This window comes from Chiroxiphia lanceolata, chromosome 1 (genome assembly GCF_009829145.1).
Source record: "Chiroxiphia lanceolata isolate bChiLan1 chromosome 1, bChiLan1.pri, whole genome shotgun sequence".
In the NCBI taxonomy this organism is placed as follows: domain Eukaryota; kingdom Metazoa; phylum Chordata; class Aves; order Passeriformes; family Pipridae; genus Chiroxiphia; species Chiroxiphia lanceolata.
In genome coordinates this window covers 154,052,836-154,071,024 of record NC_045637.1, presented here as the reverse complement: position 1 = coordinate 154,071,024, position 18,189 = coordinate 154,052,836, and the positions used below count along the sequence as shown (strand labels likewise).

The following is an 18,189-nucleotide window of genomic DNA, read 5'->3' as shown; positions in this document are numbered from 1 at the left end:
AATACATTGGCTGCGATTCCCCTTTGAAAGTTTGCATATCACAATTAGGGCAACGTGGAATTAGAGCAGCTTTAAAAAGTGAGGTGGCAAAGAAACCATTAAAAAGGACAAATCCTTACCAAATTATATTGGCACCTAAACACAACGACCCACAGGGTGTCCAGAGGCTGCTGAAAACAGGGCAGCAAGAGATCAAGGAATGTTCCAGTTTGAACCCTTTAAGCAGGATGCATACAAATCCCACAGGAGAGATTTTGATTGACTGGAAGAGTTTGAAAGTGATTTTGAGAACACCATCTTTCTGTTAAAGGCACATTTATAACTCCTGGAGAAGATGTTGGTCTTATCTAACTGGACAAGAAAGAAATTTCCCCTTTGGGTATCCTGCAAACCAGTCCCCAAAGTCCCAGAGACAGGACTTGGCAGCAGCCTTGATACTACTCCCCATTTAATTCCAACTAAGCTGAACAGAAATAAATCTCGAGTAGTATCAGGATCAAAGCAAGGACTCAACTTCTCAGGTTTGTTCTCACCAACCTGCAATCACAAAAAGCCATAAAAGCCTTACACCAACATCTCACTTGACCCATTACTCCCAATTTTCATACTGATCATTTTTGTAGGTGGAAGTTGAGTGTCTCCTATAGCAGACATTTCCAACCCTGTGGACAAGTTGCAGGAGTAGAAGGAAGGGGTCAATTTACAGAACCTGAAAATAAAGGAGACTTTATCAATCCCATGAATGCCACAGGCCAACATCCCTCAGATCCAAGATTCACAGGAAGCAGAACTCAGTTTAAATGTTACCAGGTATCTTCCACCTACTGCAGACCCATCTCAGGGGCTACTCCAGCAGGTCCCTCCTGCCCAAAGGTCACAGCAATGCACAATGGAACAAGTTATACCTCAAGCAGAATCATTTAATTTGGGCCTCAAATACAACTCAAGCCTATGAAGGTCTTGCCTTTAGGTTTCCAGCACTTCTGAGTACTTAGAGAGCAGCCCTGGAGCTCCCTGCCACCTCTGCAGGAAGCCACAAGGGAGGGGAAAGCAATTCCCACTTCCAAGGCAGCTTGTTAGACTCCCACTTTGGATGATGGTCACCCACACGAGCTTCCTACACTGCATGACCTCAGAGAGGCCTCCAAAAAGCTGTCCTAGAATGGGTCATAGAATCACAGAATGGCCTGGGCTGGGAGGGACCTTAAAGATCATCTCATTCCAACCCCCTGCCATGGGCAGGGACACCTTCCACTAGCCCAGGTTGCTCCAAGGCCCATCCAGCCTGGCCTTGAAACATCTCTCAACAAGACCTTGGTGTCTTCTCAGGAGCAAAGCCACAACTTGGCTGCTCACACAGCAGAAGTGATGTGTTCTCCACAGGCACTATTTTCAGAACTTCCCAGAGCAATAGCCCCAAAAAGTCTTTAAGAAACACCAGAGATGTCTCAAAGAAGGAACCAACAACACCTCATGGTGTTAAACTCACCAGGCATTGCCACCAAAACCTGGGGAGCTCCTGGGTCAGGTAACTAAAAACCTGAGGATTTAATGCAGTGTATTTCTTTTTGAGGGTACTCTTTGAGCAAGAACAGAGATTTAGGTCAGATATTAGGAAGAAATTCTTTACTCAGAGGGTGGGGAGGCCCTGGAATGGATTTCCCAGAGAAGCTGTGGCTGCCCCATCCCTGAAAGTGTCCAAGGCCAGGTTGGAGCAACTTGGGATAGTGGAAGGTCTCCCTGCCCATGGCAGGGGGTGGAACTGGATGGGCTTTCAGATCCCTTCCAACTCAAACCTTTCTATGATAAGAATAAGAAAAAACCTCCCAAAGTCTGACCATTGATTTACATCATTGCTGCAGGAAACTTAACCAGGGAAACCAGATTTAATGCAGAACCACATCAGCTAACATCCACATTGGCACTGGTTGTTCCCATCCCGTGGCCAAGCCTGAAGGCAACCAGGGACTGAAGAACAGCATGGTGATGTCCTTCAGTCATGGACAAACTGCTAGAGAGGGAAGGAGGAGTTCCTTGGTGGTAAGAAAATGAGAATTAATCAGCTTATGGTTCAGGCAGAGCCCTAAGAGAGATGCAGACTTTGCACAGTGGGTCCTTTGAGGGATCCTGAGCTGCAGCACAGAGGGGTCTCACAGCCCCCACACCCCAGGGCAGCAGCATCCATGTCCTGCTTGTGTGCAGTGTCTATTCCCTTCTCCACAGCCTGTGGGGTTTCTCTGTGAGAACCACAAAAAAAACCCAACCTAAAGAAACTAAAGGTTTTTGTCCCTCCTCCCCCCCCCCAAAAAATCCTTATATAGCTGCCAGCTGCTGCTGTGACCACCCAAACTGCTCCCCCGTTTCTCAAGTGATGCTAAACTAAGTAGAGGAGCTGAAATATCCCAAGCAGGAGGGGAGGGTGAAGTTACACAGGGCCATTAGTAAAATAAACCTTCCCTGGCAGGCTGGAGAAGCAGCACCAAGAGCAATGCTGGCACTTATTTCAGTCACTGGGTTTAACCCTTCCTCTCCTCAGCCACCATCCCACGAAAGGTGGCAGAGCTGTGCCAAAGAGCCATTCCCACCCCAATCCACCGGTGGCCAACCAGCAGGGATTAAATTTGGGCCTAGAGCAGCCAAACAGGGGTCTCAGGATGGTATTAAATCAGATAATGGGCTGCAGGGACACAGAGTGTGGATGGAGAGCAGAGGGTCAGCGTTACCTCCTCTGCCCTTCAGAGAGCAGAGTCCAAATGTTTAGGGTCAGTATGAAGGAAAAAAAGTATTGTGATGGTTTTTTCCCCTCTGCTCAGGAACCTTCCCAGGCACTGGCAGGATTCCCCTTTTCACCCCAACACACTCATCATCTGACTCTTAAAAAACAGAGGAAAACCCCATCCCACCAAAGTCCCTCCCAAGCAGGAATTATCCTGCCTGTTTGCCCCCGGGGCACCCCACATGTAATGACTGTTTTTCACTCAAACTTCAGGGAAACAGAGGCCGAAGGCTTTTACAACCACAGCTCATCCTCAGCTGCAGAGTTAAATTACTGAGCTGAGAGGGTGAGTGTGCTGTTGGTCAAGTATTCCCAGTTCATCCAGTGCCTTCAGGACAGCAGAGAAAAACTGGGGTGTGACTCACTGCCCTGCATTTTTAAGTGAAAAAGCAAAAGAGCTCGGTTTGGGGAATTACAGGAAAAAAAGCACGATCGGGGAAAGAAAATAAGAGTGAAAAAAAAAAAATAAGGGAGAGCAAAAACCTCTAAAACACCCTGGTTGGGCAACTGAAAGCACTGGATCAGCAGATGCAGAAGCTTTTCAGAGGAGCTGGTTCACACATTAGCAGAGGTAAAACGTTTGCAGCTTTTCTATGTGAGAGGCTGCCTATATTAGTCATCTGTAAGGGGACACTCCAGCAATGCTAAGTGGAATGAATCGAGCACAGGAATGCAAAGTGGGGTGGTTAAACCACATCACTTTTGGAGTGCCTCCTCCAAACAAGGCTCTAAAGTGCCCTTAATTCAGTTTAGCCCGATTTGCATTGAAATCAAGTCTGTTAAAGTGAATTAAGGACCTTTTAATCCCCGAGGAGAGTGTTTCCACCGGGGCTAGTTAAGAGTAATTGAACTAATCCACTTTAAAAGTCAGTTCAGATTAGTTGTGCTAAGTGGCTGTGCAGATGAGGCCTGGGAGCACAGGGACTGTCTCTAGGCTGCAATAATCACATCAATCTGCCTCTGGGGCTGCTCTGGGAGGACGAGGAGAGAGTCTGGGAGGGATCCAAAACACTCAAATAAGAACACTAATAGAAATGTCTCCCTGTGCTTGACAGGTGCCATCTGGTTGCAACCAAAGGCATTTTCCACATGTATTTTCTGTACATACCATAGTCCCCGGGCATGGCCAAGGGGAAGCTGGTTTTTATGGGCAGCTCCGGGACCAGGTTACTGCTCCAAGAAGTGCTGGCAGCATCTCTCACCCAAGCCATGCTCGAGGCTCACACCCCTCACTGAAATAGGAAATATTCTCCATTCCCCTTGTCCTGAAGGAGTCACAGGACGTGCCTGGGCTCAGTGGAGGGCTGAAGGGACCAACTCCACCACAAACCAGTGCTGGGGGTGGTTGTTATCCCCATTTAGTGCCATCACACCCACCCCACTCCCAAATTGCCGCCCGCTTCCCGCCGGTTTCCACCGCAGCTTTTCAACTGGTTAGAGCGAAAAGCAGTTCACAATTCCCACGGAAACAGGGAATGGGAAGCTAAAGAGGGGCAGCAGGAAACAAAGAGAGGGCTAAAATCCACCCCAAACCACATCCTGCCCCAGTTTTTACTCCCCACACACACACACACACCAGGCAGCAGCACCGAGCAGGCTGAGCACAGGTTTTGCCTTTCTAGGAAAGCACCGAGCCCCTGTTCGATCCAAGCCAGTTCTTCCCCAAGCTAAGAATAATCCCCCCAGCTGCTGTTTGATGTCCACATTGCCATGGATGCAGTGTTTTTTCTCTGGGAGATCCACAGGGCACGGGGAGCGGGGGCTGCGTGTGTTCGCCCCAGTTAATGTTTCCTGTGCGGTTCAGGGCCATTTTACCTACAGGTATGTTTATTCCACTACTTTAGCAAACCAGCAGACTTTTTAATGGAACTGTTGATATTTTTCCTGGCTGCTGCTCCTCCTGGAGAGGCGAGGCAGTGTACAAATGAAGTTCATTCCCAGCTCCGGCCCGAAGCTACTCTTCTCCTCCCGGGACCGCGGGGAATTGAAGGTTTCCATTGCACTGGTCGGGTTTCTTCCCTTCTCCAGCCTTCAAGTTTTAGATACACAAACAGAGGCTCTGGGGCAGCTGACAGTAGCGAGAGAAATGTGTGGCTGGTGCTTTAAGCAAGGGCAGCAGCTGCCCTGGAAATCCAGCCACACATCCCCCAGCAAGGCCCTGCAAAAGGAGAGCAGGTGCAACGCTGCACCCCTAAAATGAAGCCGCCACTACCCATCTTGTTTTGCAGGCAGACCTTGCAGCCTGGTGTCTCCTGCTTATAAACACTTCAGAGCTCGCTAAGCCATCAGTAGGACCCCCATACTTTTGTCTCTGAACCCCTTCTATTGCTGCAACAGGAGCAGGAACTCCAACCCAGAGGGTTCTGCTTCATCAGGCAGCTACTGAAAGCACTTTCAGATGTGCTCCACAGTCCAACAGCCCTCTGGGGCCCTGAGAGGAATCCAAGGATGTGCACCAAGTCCCTGACTCAGCTCACAAGCCTGTTCACTGTGAAAACAGCCCTGGTTTACAGCTGAAGTACCCCGAGGTGCCCAAAGCTCTGCAAATCCTGAGCAACCTCTGCACTCCCCTTGGGTAAAACTCCCCCCAGGCCTCTGAACACACCCAGACAGAGCAGAGCCCAGCTTTAGAGCCACTTCAATCCAAAGCACTTGAGAGGACCCCTCCCAAGAGCTCTGGTAGCAGAGTGAACAGCCCCCCACACGCAGGCAGGAGCATGTGTTGGGACAAGGCCACCCAACTGCCCCTGTGCTGCTCATCTGCCCCACAGCAGCTGCAGCAGAACATCCCTGAGAGCAGCTCACCAGCCCCATCCCTCACTCCCTGCTGGAGCCTTCAGCCTCTGGAAGCAGATGGGATCACCTTCCCCCCCTCCACGAGGTGCCCCACAGCTGACAGGGAGAGCACCCAACCCCAGCCAGCTGAAAAATACACCCAGTGGCATCAGGGAACAGGGTCATCCAGCCCGGTGCAGGCCCAAACTGAGGGATTTTTGTCCCAGTGAGTCAGACAAGGCCAAGCTGTCGAGCTCACCTCCCCCCTCCCAGCGCCAGCTCCCGCTCTCAGATTTTCCATGAGCTTTGCAGCAGCACAAGGGCCTCAAGGGATGCAGGGATGAGGGAGGATGCCCTTCCTTAGCCTGGTACCTCCCACAGGGCAGTGCCTGGGACAGCTCTAGTGAACCCAGTCCATGCACTGGGGAAGACTGGGAACACAAAATCCCCAGGGACAGAACTGCAGTTACTTTTAAGGCATCTCCACTACATCCAGTGAGATCTGTTGCTGCAGGGTTGGTGATCCCTCTGCAAGCTCAGCAGACAAATGCAGTATTATTCCTGGTCCCACTCCCCTCCAAACACTTCCTTAGCCCAGCACGTGTCCTGCACCTTGCAGAGACACAGGATTCTGCCTACAAACACATTTTCATCAGCTACAGAAATCACTGCAGACATCCCAGCCTGTACCACTGACCACAGGCACTGCTCAGAGCTGCCTTCAGCCCAGTTCACGAGCCCAAGAGCAGCTCTTCAGCTTCAGTCCTCCCTTGAAACTCATGCTAAGCCTCTGGATTTCCAGAGTCAACATGGGACAAGCCAGAAGATAGAAACAGTCACCAGGGATGCAACACAGCTGTGCTAATGAGCCAAGGGAAGTGTTGGATCTTTGGTCAGACCCTGTAATTCAGCTCTCAAGTGGCTGTTTCACCTCTGGCCTGTCAGATCAACTTGTTAACCACAGAGTGGGAAATCGCTCCCTGCTTGCTCCCAGCAGGAGATTCATCTTTGGCAGGGGCTGAAAACATCCCTCCCCCCCACCTTTGATTACAGAGAGGCCCAGGGATGCAGAGAGAGAGAGTTGGGCTCTAAGTTTGCCAGGTATTTCAAGATCTCACCTTACACTGGAAGAGGATTAGGGCTGGAAAAGAATTTTGTCAAGATTAAGCCGAACAAGTCAGTTCTTTTAAATCAAGTCTCAGTTCTGCTGAACTGTCCCCAGAGGGGTTTGGGCTCCAGGATTGGGTTTCTTGGCACAGGAGATGGGCAGCACGGGAGAGCTGTAAGCTGAACTCTGTGTCCCTGAGCTGGGAATGGTCCCCTGAAGGCACTGCCCACACTGGGAGAAGTCCCTGGAGCCAACACCAGTGGATCCAGCTCTAAGTGGACCCTCACCCCAAGTGTAATCACTCAGCTGTTTCCCAATCCCACCAGCTGCTCTGACCCCCAGCTGGACACCTCATCCCTGAGCTGAACTTGGCTCCCAGACACTGATGTCACAGCTCATGGATTCACATCCCATCTCAGCCCTGAGCCAAAGCTGGGTCAGTGCAAGAAGCTCAGCCCTACAAAAGGCACCTCTGCAGGAGTGCTGTGATGTGCCCCAGAAGCCTCCTTTGAGAGCACTGAGGGAGTTATCCAGGCCTCCTCAGGCCTGGGAGGGTTGGGATCCTCGTGCCTGAGGCTACAGAGCAGTAGGACGTAAATAAGCAGAGAAACCCCAAAATACAGTGGCCTTGCTGTGTTAAACTCCAATGGAAGCACATTTTCTTTGCTTGCCCAGCTACTTTGCAATGCTTTGACTGATGTGCCCTCAGCCACACTCCCCCGCTGCCTTAGAAGGGGCTCTGCTCCCACAGGAGACAGGGAATCAGGATTCCATGGGAATCAGGAGGCACTGAAGTCAAAGCAAGATTTGGGGGAAGCAATCCCTCCAGGAAACACTCTGGCGGAGCTCCTGCAGGCACAGAGAGGAGCTCCACTGCCAAGGCCAGGGAGGGGAGATTCCCACCAAAACCACGACCCCTGGTAGCTCAGGGCTGGTGGTTTTCCACACCCATTCCAAGTGTGGCACTGCAAAAGGAAGCCACTGCAAGCTCTGCTGCAGCACAGCCGAGGAGAACCACCTGAACAGCCAGAGGATGGAACATTCTGCTGTGGCAGCTTCAGAGAGCTGTTGTGTGTGCCCACAGCAACCCTAAAACAGAGCTGCAAAGCCCCACGGGGTCCTCTGAACCAGAAAGCAGCACCTTCACCCCCAATCTCCAGCTGCCATCTCAACAAAAAGCGCAGTTACACCCCCCAGGGCCGCCTGGCTTTGTTTTTGTTGCAATATCAAGCATCAGATTGCCGATCTTTTAAATAAAAAATAATCAATCTTGGGAGATGACATTCAAATGAGGATATTCAAAGGCCTGAGCTCACCGTAACAGTCGGAAAAAAAACAATGCACCCAGCTGAGCAGGGTGAGGTTCATCCTGGGAATTAGCTGTGGGCAAACAGGGAGCGGGGCACGGAGATGCCTCGGGGGCTGTTTCTCTTCAGGGATCAGGTCTGGGAAGGCTGCAAAGATCCCAAAAAGCCCCGAGAGGAACGTGCCAGGCTGTGCAGGCCGGAGTTCAGCAGATGGAGAGCCCTGTGGGGGATCAGCGAGCACCAGTGCCCTCCCACACACCCTGCAGCAACACAGGGCTCCCTCCCCCGGGCAGGGCTGGGGACCTGTCACCTCCTGCTGATGGATGGCACCAGGGAACAGGAGGCCCTTGGTGGAGGTGGAATTTAAAGGGTAATAACTTGCTCTGACTGGGAGTTAGAACAGGTTTTCTCAAAGATACGGGTGAGCCCCCCCAAGGAGATGCTCGGGTGGCACCACTGGTGGGTTTGGAGCAGAGCCACGACCAGTTCCCTTTAAGGAGAATCCCAGAATGGTTTGGGTTGGAAGAGACTTTAAAGCTCATCCAGTTCCACCCCCTGCCATGGGCAGGGACACCTTCCACTAGACCAGGTTGCTCCAACTTGGTCTTGGACACTTTCAGGGATGGGGCAGCCACAGCTTCTCTGGGTAACCTGTGCCAGGGCCTCATCATCTTCACAGCCAGGAATTCCTTCCCAATATCCCATCTCACCCTCCCCCCTGTCAGCTTAAAGCCATTCCCCTTTCTCCTGTCCCTCCATCCCTTGTCCCCAGTCCCTCTCCCTTTAGGCAGGCTCCCTTTAGGAGCCCCTTTAGGCACTGAAAGGAGCTCTCAGGTCTCCCCAGGACTGTTTAAGTTCCAGAAGCAGAAAGCCCAGTGTGAGCTGTGGGCTCTGAGTATCAAAACAATTCATCTTTGCTTTCTGTCTCACCTACCTGCACATCACACACAATCCATGGGGTCAGACTCCAGGCCCACCCTCATGCACTTCAAAATAAACTCTTTTAATTTTCCACTATTAACAATGGAAGGAAAAAAAAAAAATAAGTAGACCAAAAGTAGATGGAACTCTAACACTTTTGCTTATCAGGTGAACTCTTCCAAAAGCCCCTGGACTTGAAAACAATAGTTGCTTGACCCCATTTAAGCTGGGAGGCTGCTCTACCATGTGGTTTTAGAGATTTTCAACAGCAGACCAAGGTTCTGGCTAAACTTCTACCCCGTTCCTCAGCCAGACAGGACCATCTGACAGGTTTTTTAAGCTAAGCTCAGACATTATATGGGCCTCCCAGGGCTTCATTCACATTTAGGGGAAATGACACATCGCTCCCCAGCACAAGGAGCCACCTCCTGTTCCACACAGTCAGTGGCCAGTTCTGCTACTTCAGGCTCTGGAAGGCTCCGAGCACTTTTTCCAGGAAAGGAAACTTTTGCTCCCGTTGGGAAGCTCCCCCCTCCAGTGCACAGCAAATGCAGGAGAAGTCAGAGCGAGTTTTGCCCCGAACTCCACGAGCACCTGGCAGCCCAATTAATGCTGTTTTAATCAGCCAGGCCAAATCTGCTCATAAAATCCATGTCAGCTCCCATAGAGCCCCAACATCCCAACCAGCAGGAACTGCCCCCTCCCAGGCCAGCACAGACTCAGCAGTGCTGTCACATACTGTTGAGTTTGCATGTTCTGCAGGGCATGCACAGAAGAGCTCTTTTCCTCCGTGTTCTTTCCAAAGAAAGAGTTCAAGTTTTTTTAACCTGTCGTTTCCCCTTCCCCCAAAAGAAACCCTTCAGCAACTTGAATTAACAAAACACTCCCCACACCTCAGAGAAGAATGATTTAAGGTCACGAGCAGACTGGAAGAACTACCAGAGCACGGGCAGGGGCTGCTGGATCCATTTGGAACAAGAGCTCCCCTGCAACAGCTGAGAGGGAAGAAAGTCAGGATAGATTTATTTTTTTTCTATCAACTCCAGCAAATCTTGTAACTGCTGTGTTTATCCATGCAGTCAAAATACTCCCTGTTCCACTCAGAGCAGTGCAAACATGCATTACAATAAAATGTAAAGCTTGCTGAGCTGATAAACTTCATAAGTGTATTTTCTGACAGTATCTCGAGAGATAAGACTCATTAGCACTTAGAGCCACGATCTGAGGGAACCTTAAAAAGCGCAGTTAAAAACGGGAGAAGAGGGAAAATTCGTAATTAGATGTCAAAAACCCAGCTTCTATAAGGGTTAACCCTTTCCACCCAGCATCATCATAATGCCTAGCCCCTATTCAACTTGACCTGAGCTGGCTCCTGAGCTCTGGGGCCAGTAAGCCAGGAAAATATATCCCACCAGTCCCGAGTTGGACCAGGACCTGCAGCCACGATCTGCAGGAGGAGCAGCAGCCCCCTCATGGATATTTAAGAGTGCAAACAACAGGCCCCTCTGCTCGAGGGCTTCTCCTCAGATTGAGAAACCAATTGTATTAACACACTACAAGCCACCAGAGAGCTTTTTTTTTGGCTGCAGACAGCAAGGGCTGCTTCAGCGTGGAGGGGAGCCAGAGGCTTGGCGTGTTTGCAGTCTGGAAAGCCAGGTGTGGGAGACTCCTTGGATTGCTTCAACACACCCTCAGGGAAGCTGGCAGGTTGCTACCTGGATAGTTTGGGCACTTGGGGTGAAGTTGGTGTCTAACAAAAGGCTGTAGCATGAATTAAGCAAGCGCCATGCCCACCCAAGAGCCAGCTGGAACCACACGGTTGGAAACGGGGAGAGAGCAGGTCAAGACAGTTTTAATGCATTGAATCCTCTCGTCCAACACCTCAGACAGCAAAAATTCAGATGAGCCCTGATCCAGCCCAAGCCTTGAAGGTGCCACATCACTCTGTGTGACTGGAGCAGAGATTTGGAGCTTCTGGCAGCAGAAGTCCTTCCACTTCTGGTCACCCAAACCCATGTTCAAGGTTGTCACCCCAGTGGGGATATTTCAACATAACATCTCCAAAACCTTCAAAATCCCCTTCCAACTTAAGTCCCTCCTAGAAGGCATTGATGCACAGGGATGCAATAGAAATAGGGCAGGTTAAATCCACTTTTCAGCTCTCCTGAGCCAAGATTTGCAGGTCCCACCACCCCTGTGCAGCTCTGATCAGCTCTGCCCCAGGAATTCCCTCCTGCAGTGGGAACACCAGTGATGCTCAGTGGTTTGGTACCTCCTCTGGCTACTCAGCCCCCTCCACAGGATCTTAGCTCAGCAGTGCCTTCTGATGAGGACTTTCCATCAAAAAGAAGATCTTAAGGAGTGTTTAATTATTAACATTTATTAGGAATAAAGACACTGTCAGCATCTCCTTAAGTGAAGGGAATGGAATGGAGCATCCCTGGGAGGGAACATCTATAAGAGAGCTGGAGAGGGACTTTTTACACAGACAGAGTGACAGAAGGGGAAATGGCTTTGAATTGAAAGAGTGCAGGGTTAGATGGGATATTGGGAAGAAATTCTTCCCTATGAGGGTGGGGAGGCCCTGACACAGGTTGCCCAGAGAAGCTGGGGCTGCCCCTGGATGCCTGGAAGTGTCCAAGGCCAGGTTGGAGCAACCTGGGCTAGTGGAAAGTGTCCCTACCCATGGCAATGGATTGGAACTAGAGGGCCTTAAACCCAAATCATTCCATGATTCTCCAGGAGGCAATTACACCCAGTCCTCCAGCACAGTGGATTAAGCAGAAAAATGAAGTGAGCAGCAAAATCTGACCAAACTCAGCCTGGTCAGAAAGAGTCCAACTAAGCAGCATCACAGTGACTCCTCCACGTAGTCTCCCAGACCTTCCACTTAACTTCCTCCCCCTTCCCAATCCCACAACTAATTCAATTACCTGCCACTGAATAAGCCTCAAGGCAATTCTCATTACCCCGGATAAAGCACAAGGCCTTTAATTATTAAACACTCCCGGGCTTTTTGTGTTGGGGTTGTGGGGTTGGACTCCCTTTTATTGTTGTCAGCAGCTTCCAGAAAGCAAGTTAATCATTGACCAGGCCTTTCACCAGGAGCCCAGAGTCCTGTGGATTCCTGGTCTCTAGCCCTGCATCACACCAGGCTAAAGAACTGCACGCCTGCTTTGCCAATTATACATTCAATATTCTCCCTAGAACAAGCCATCTTCTCCCTCCAGGGGGTCATTTACAACACTGGTGACCCCTGCAAAAAAAAAAAAAATAAATAATGCAATATATTTGGACACACAGGCTGTGAAAGTTCTCACCACTGAGTTCAGAGAGAAACAGCCCCAGTGTCTCTCCAAGAGAGGGAAACTGAGGCACGAGGCAAATCTCAAGCAACACGGTCAATCCAGTACTTAAGGCATAAAAAATACTAATCTCTATCTAAATTAAGGGTTGTTCCATCCTCTAAGTACACAGCAGGCAAAAGGAGCTTTCAGGTACTTCCCAGCCTGATCTGGGACAGATCCTGGTTCCCAGGGATGAGGATGTAAGGTCTGGCAGACCTCAGCTATTTTTCCAAGTGTTCCTGGGTTTGCCACCACCCTTATGGCCACTTCATCAAATCCGGTGCCACTTCCAAGCACCTCCAAAGCAAATGCTGCTTCTGGGCACGGGGCTGCCCGTGGCCAAGGAATGGAGGTTAAACCTGCTTTGAACTGACCCAGAGAGGCCAACTTTGGGAGAGGAGCCAGGCAGGACTCAGAGCAGTCCCTACGTGACAAGAACAGCAAAGGGAGGGGGGAATAAAACAAACGGAACCGGGCACACCCTTCCTAGGAAACCCTAAAAACCCGGCACCTCAAAACCCACCTAGAAGAGGGCAGGGCGGGATGGCAGAGCCGCCCTGGCAGCCCCCGGGAGCCGCCTCTGCAGGCTCCAGCTGTGTTTGCCTGCGCTCTCGCATTCCTGCCTCGCCACCCGAGCCCAGGGTTTTTTTGGGTTGCTCCGAGAACCAGCTGCTCCGTCTCACACACGCCAGAGGCGAGCGAGAGACGCGCCTGGAAAAGCCGACGCGCCGCAGCTTCCCCGGGAGCTCCCGCGCCTTCGGGTGGCCCCACACCACCATCCAGTGACAGGTACAGAAAGCCGGGATGCGCAAGAGCCCCGCCGGCACCCAGCGCGTCCCACGGGCTGGAAAAAACAAAACAAAACAGGCAGCGGAGCCCGTGGGATTGCTTTTATTGGAGGTGACATTCGAGGTGACGCCACACGCTCCGAGTGACAGGTCGGACACGCGTGGCGAGTCTCACCCCTGGCAGGAACTCGGAATCACGGGATATGCCGAGTTGGAAGGGACCCACAAGGATCACCCAGTCCAACCCTCAGCCCTGCACAGACCCATCCCCGAGAGTCACCCCCTGTGCCCCAGAGGATCAGCCAAACCCTCCTGGAGCTCCGGCAGCCTTGGGGCTGTGCCCACTGCCCTGGGGAGGATGTTCAGTGCTCGACCACCCACCCGCTCAGTGTTCACAACCCCCTGAACACCCCTTCAAATCCAATATCCAGCTCTTTTCCAAGTGCTTTTAGCAAAGTTACACCCCGAACTACAAAGTTTCTACCCGACAGCACCTACCTATAGTTAGCACATAACCTATAGTTATGTCCGTGGGCACCTATTCTGCACCTGCCAAAGGGAATAAAAATATATTGCACTTCCCACACTAAAAACCCCCCACTGGGCAGCAAAGAACCTGCTCTGCCAGGGGTGTGTTGGTAAATTAGGGCAAGCTATGCTTCCCCTCCCTCCCTCTCCCCCTCGTGAGCATTTGAGGGTTCCTGTTGCCTGCGTGCAGAGCTCAGCTCGGTTACATTTATGAAGAACATTGCAATCTGTCAATATAAACACTATGTAAGCATGAGCCACTTGTAACATTACTACTGTCTTGACAAGTGTTTGCAGAGGGGGCAGAGTTGCTCGGCTCCTTCTGCTGCTCTGAGCAAAGCCGAGCAAATCCCGACACGCTGAAAACGCTCCTTCGGCAAAGAAAAACAAGGAAGGGGCGCATCCAAACTGAATCAGACTCTAAATCAGAACACCCAGAAAGAAACAGAGGGAGGTGTGATTTATGGCCTGCACGGGTTGTCACCTCAGATCGGGCAGCTCAGGAAAGCAGCAGCTCCTCCAGGCTGGTTTCCCTTCCTTCCCACCAGCACCGGGGCGCAGCAGGATTGAAGTTCCTCAGCCTGCCTGTCACCCCAGCACGGCTAATCTTGTCATCTGCCACTTCCACAGCGCAGTAGTGCAAGACCCGACACAATTCCCAGATGCTGCTCTGGCATTTCCACCACCCCCAGCCACATCTGAGAGAGGAAAGGGAGGAGGGGAGGTGCCCACACCCAGAGCGTGCAAGGCACAGGGAAAGCGGAGCAGGAGGAGAAGTGAAATGCAATGCTTTCTCAGGGATCCCGGCAGTCTGGGGCTGCTCCAAACTACCCCCACCAGCCAGTTGGAATATGGTGCAAATTAGTTTTCAGACAGCCCAGCTGCAGAGGCGATGGCTGAGCATAAAAGCTCGGGGAACTTTTGGAACAGCCAGTGCATCTCACACTGCTCTCAGCTGACACTTCTCTCAAGGCAGTGCTTCCCCCTCTGGTGCAGACTGAGCCTGTAACAGTCTCCTACACGTTCTCCTCCTCAAAAATGCACCCATCAGCATCATCGGGTACCCTGATGTGCAGCTCTAAACACACAACAAGCCGTCGGGGCCGTGCTCAGTTTTATAGACATGGGTTTTCCTTTTTAGCATCAAGAAGTCTCTCATCAGACAAGGCTTGGGATCTGTAGCACCAGCACATCCCTGCAGCCACTCTCTTCCAGTAGTTAGGGCTGACTATAACCCCTCAAACCCCTCCTGAGCAGGTGCCTGCAGGGTCTCAGCTCTGCTCACGCCACACACCAGCATCCCCTCAGGTCCTGCCATTGCTGGGTATCAGCTCCAGGTCAACCTGGCACCTGCTTCTCTCCTGCTCCAGGGAGGAGAGCAGCAGCACCCAGGGCACCCCAAGGCTAGGGAAAAACCTGTCCCCTCCCTTCACCCTGGACACTGAACCATTTCCTTCAGCACATCTCCTCCATGGCAGCAGCCAGAGCCTCCTCTGCACCACCATTACCTCACACACACACCCCAAGCTCCGCTTCCAGAGGGCATTTCTCATTCTTGGCTGCTTGTGCATCCCTCCAAGAACACCACAGCCAGCCTTCCAGGGAAGCAGGAGCCTCCAGCCGTGCTATTCCCACCCCAGCATCCCCTCCTGCCCCTCGGGACAGCCCCAGACATAACTCCATGCTGACACAATCTTGTTATCGCGTAACCAGGGCCCCATTTCTGTCCCCACTAATTCCCCACCAGGCCACACATTTGGAGACACCGAATTCTTTCCCTGAAATAAGACATTGGGGATGGGGAGGGGGGGGAAAGGGATCATCCACAGCTGTCCCTATCCCCCTGCAGACCGTGGAAGGGAGCAGCCAAGCTGCAGCTACACCACGACATCTGTTTAACACGGTCTGTGCCCCTCCACCTCCTCTGACAGGGGTGGCAGTGCCCAGAGCAGAGGGTCCAGCAGGCCACCAAAAGGTGTCCTGGTGGCTTTGGTGATGCCTCGGAGCGGGAAGGAGCATCCCTCCCCCTGCCTAGAGAAACTGGTGCATCAGCTGAGCCCAATTCAGTATTTTAGCTCGGGTGACACATTCAGGTGCTCAGGAAAGATTTATTAGAATAAACAGATGTGCTGCCTCTCCTGGAGCAGCTTCTCCATAGGAAGAAGGGTCAATACCCACCTTCACAGGGCGCTGGCAGAGAACACAGAGTTCTGCAGGAACATCCAGCTTTTTACCAAGGAAGATTTCCTTCCTTATCGATACACAGAAGCCCGCGGTGAGGAGGGCTCAGCTCTTCCACACGCACTTGTTAAATCACACCAGGGATTATCAGGACCTGGGATCTCGGCTCTGACTGCTCCCAGTGCCCCCCCGCAGCTCAGCAAGTGCAGCCTCTGCTTGAGGCCTCTTGGAAGAACAAAGAGCAGATTAACAGCAGATGCTGCTCCTTCGCTGGGGCTTTAAACTCGGGATGCTTTGCATAAGCAAACTCCACACCACAGCAGCCCCGGAGCACTTGGAGTGCACATCTGGCTGGGTGCACATCTGGAACCTCCTATCCCCTCCTTCTTGCCAGAGAGGGAGTCTCAAATCCGAAACAGCAGCTGTACCGAGACAGAGAACAACCCAAAGTGCTCAGGACAGACCCAGCCGTGGCTCAACGTGTTCCCCTCTCAAGTTAAAACCTCCCCCAGCCGGGAGAGAAATCCCAGAAGGAGCTGGAATGAGTTACCTGCTGCACTCCAGCAGATACCAGACTGTACAGATTAAGAGGGGAGTTAGAGCCAAGCTCCTTACAAACCCCATCGGTCCCCACGGCACAATTCAGCTGCTCAGTGCCGGTGGTCTTCAGCAGACACACGAGCAACGGGCTCAGTGCAGCCCCCCGTGTGCTGCCGAGGCAGAAGAGGGCTTTTCCTAAAAACCTGCACACACAGGACAAGGCTGTTCCCTCCGAAAAAGCAGCCCCAGCAGCAGGAAGTTAAATGGTTGTGGAGTTGGAAACAGAAGATGTAAGTAGCACTGTTTGGAAAACTTTGCCAGACCACAAGCAATGGACAAGCCTCAACACCAAGATTTGTTTTACTGGAAAGAAGGGGGGAAAACCTCAAAGTCTGCTAAAACATTCTCCAGGGCTGGTCCAGTGGCTCCTACCAGCGGTCACAATACAACATTCCCCCCACCCAAATAAAAAAAAAAAAAAAAAAAAAAAAAAACACGAAAAGCAAGAATCAGCACTCTGGAGAAAATTTGCACCAAACCCTCTTGTACGACTGCTCGCGTCCTACTCCCGACAACGTTTTGGGACAAATAGTTTTAAAATGAAAGAGGTAGTGACACCCCAAAAAAAGCAGAGAGGGAAAGACACTGAGAGCTGAAGCCCCGCGACGCGGCTGCGGGAGGGAGCGGGTTTTATCTGGGTCCTCCAGCTCAACCCCGCGCCCACGGAGAGGGGATACGGGGGAAAAGGGGGATAAAGGGGATAATTAGGATAAGGGGTCGGGAATGGGAAAGATCGGGATCCACCTGCCGGGCCGGGAGCGCCCCCTGCCGGCCACACCCTGCCCCGCGCACAGGTGAGCGCCGGGATGCGGGGACCCCCCCGCTCCCTCGGGAATCACCTTCACACCGTGGGAGGGTGGATACGGAACGCACCCCTCCAAAAAAAAAAACATCACCGGGGTGATGCCGGCACCCGCTGGCCGGCACCTGGGGTTGAGGCATGAGGTTAAATTGGGCGAAAAAAGAGTTTTCTGGCGGGGGTTACACCCCGCACCCCGCACCTGGCGCGCTACAGGTCCCCTCCATGCGGGTCACCCCCTCGGGAAAAGGGGGAACAGAGCATTCTCTCGACCTCAGCTGCTGCTTCCCGCAGCCCGGCAGCCCCGGGTGGGCTCCCGGAGAGCCCGACTGCGCCGAAGGAATTCGGGGGGTCGCCCGGCTGGGAGCGGGTGGGAAGCGGGACGGGCGCGCCGGTGCCGGCTGTCATCCCGGGATGCCCGCACCCAGCGAGGGGAAGGAGCGCGGCAGCATCCCCGCCTCGGGCGGGACGGACGAGGCTCAATTAAAAAAAAAAAAAAAAAAAAAGTATAAAAAGCATTAAAGAAAAAAAAAAAACTAAAATAAAAGTTAAAGAGCAGGAGCACGGGGGCACCTACCCGAAGTAGGCGGCGGAGGGCCGCGGGGCGCAGGCGAGCAGCCCTAGGAGCGCGCAGGAGGAGAGCCATCCCAGCAGGACGTGTCCATCCAGCATCTTGCAGCGGCGCCGGCGCTGCTCATCTCGTTCCCCCGCCGCGCCCGCTGCGGCCCCGCCGCCCGCCCCGCTTCTTATAGCGCGGCCGGCACCGAGAGCGCGGCCGGCCGGGGCGGGCCGGGGGCGGGACACGGCCAGGGGGGAGGGACGGCGGCAGGGGACACCCCCCCGGGGGAGGGACGGAGCGCCGGGGCGGGGAGAGCGAGCGGGAGAGGGAGCCGGCGAAAGGGGGGCACCCAGATGGGTGCGGTGCGGATGGGCGGGGGAGGGATGGGGGGGGAGAGGGGTGGGTGTGCGAGGGTGGGAGCGTGCGAGGGTGAGAGTGTGCGAGGAGTGGGTAGCACAGGGATTGGGAGCCGGGGAAGTGATGGGGGACAGTGCGAGGGG

General features: G+C 52.8%; 1 protein-coding gene across 1 annotated transcript in view; it reads right to left on the bottom strand.

The window, feature by feature from the left end:
* WNT9A (Wnt family member 9A) overlaps positions 1-17,842 on the bottom strand; it is a 59,362-nt gene extending 41,520 nt beyond the window's left edge. Inside the window, exon 1 of the mRNA XM_032712397.1 lies at positions 17,708-17,842. Within this exon, the coding sequence (XP_032568288.1) occupies positions 17,708-17,802 (95 nt within the window). The 5' untranslated portion in view covers positions 17,803-17,842. The remainder of the gene's footprint in view (positions 1-17,707) is intronic.
* Positions 17,843-18,189: the final 347 nt, after the last annotated feature.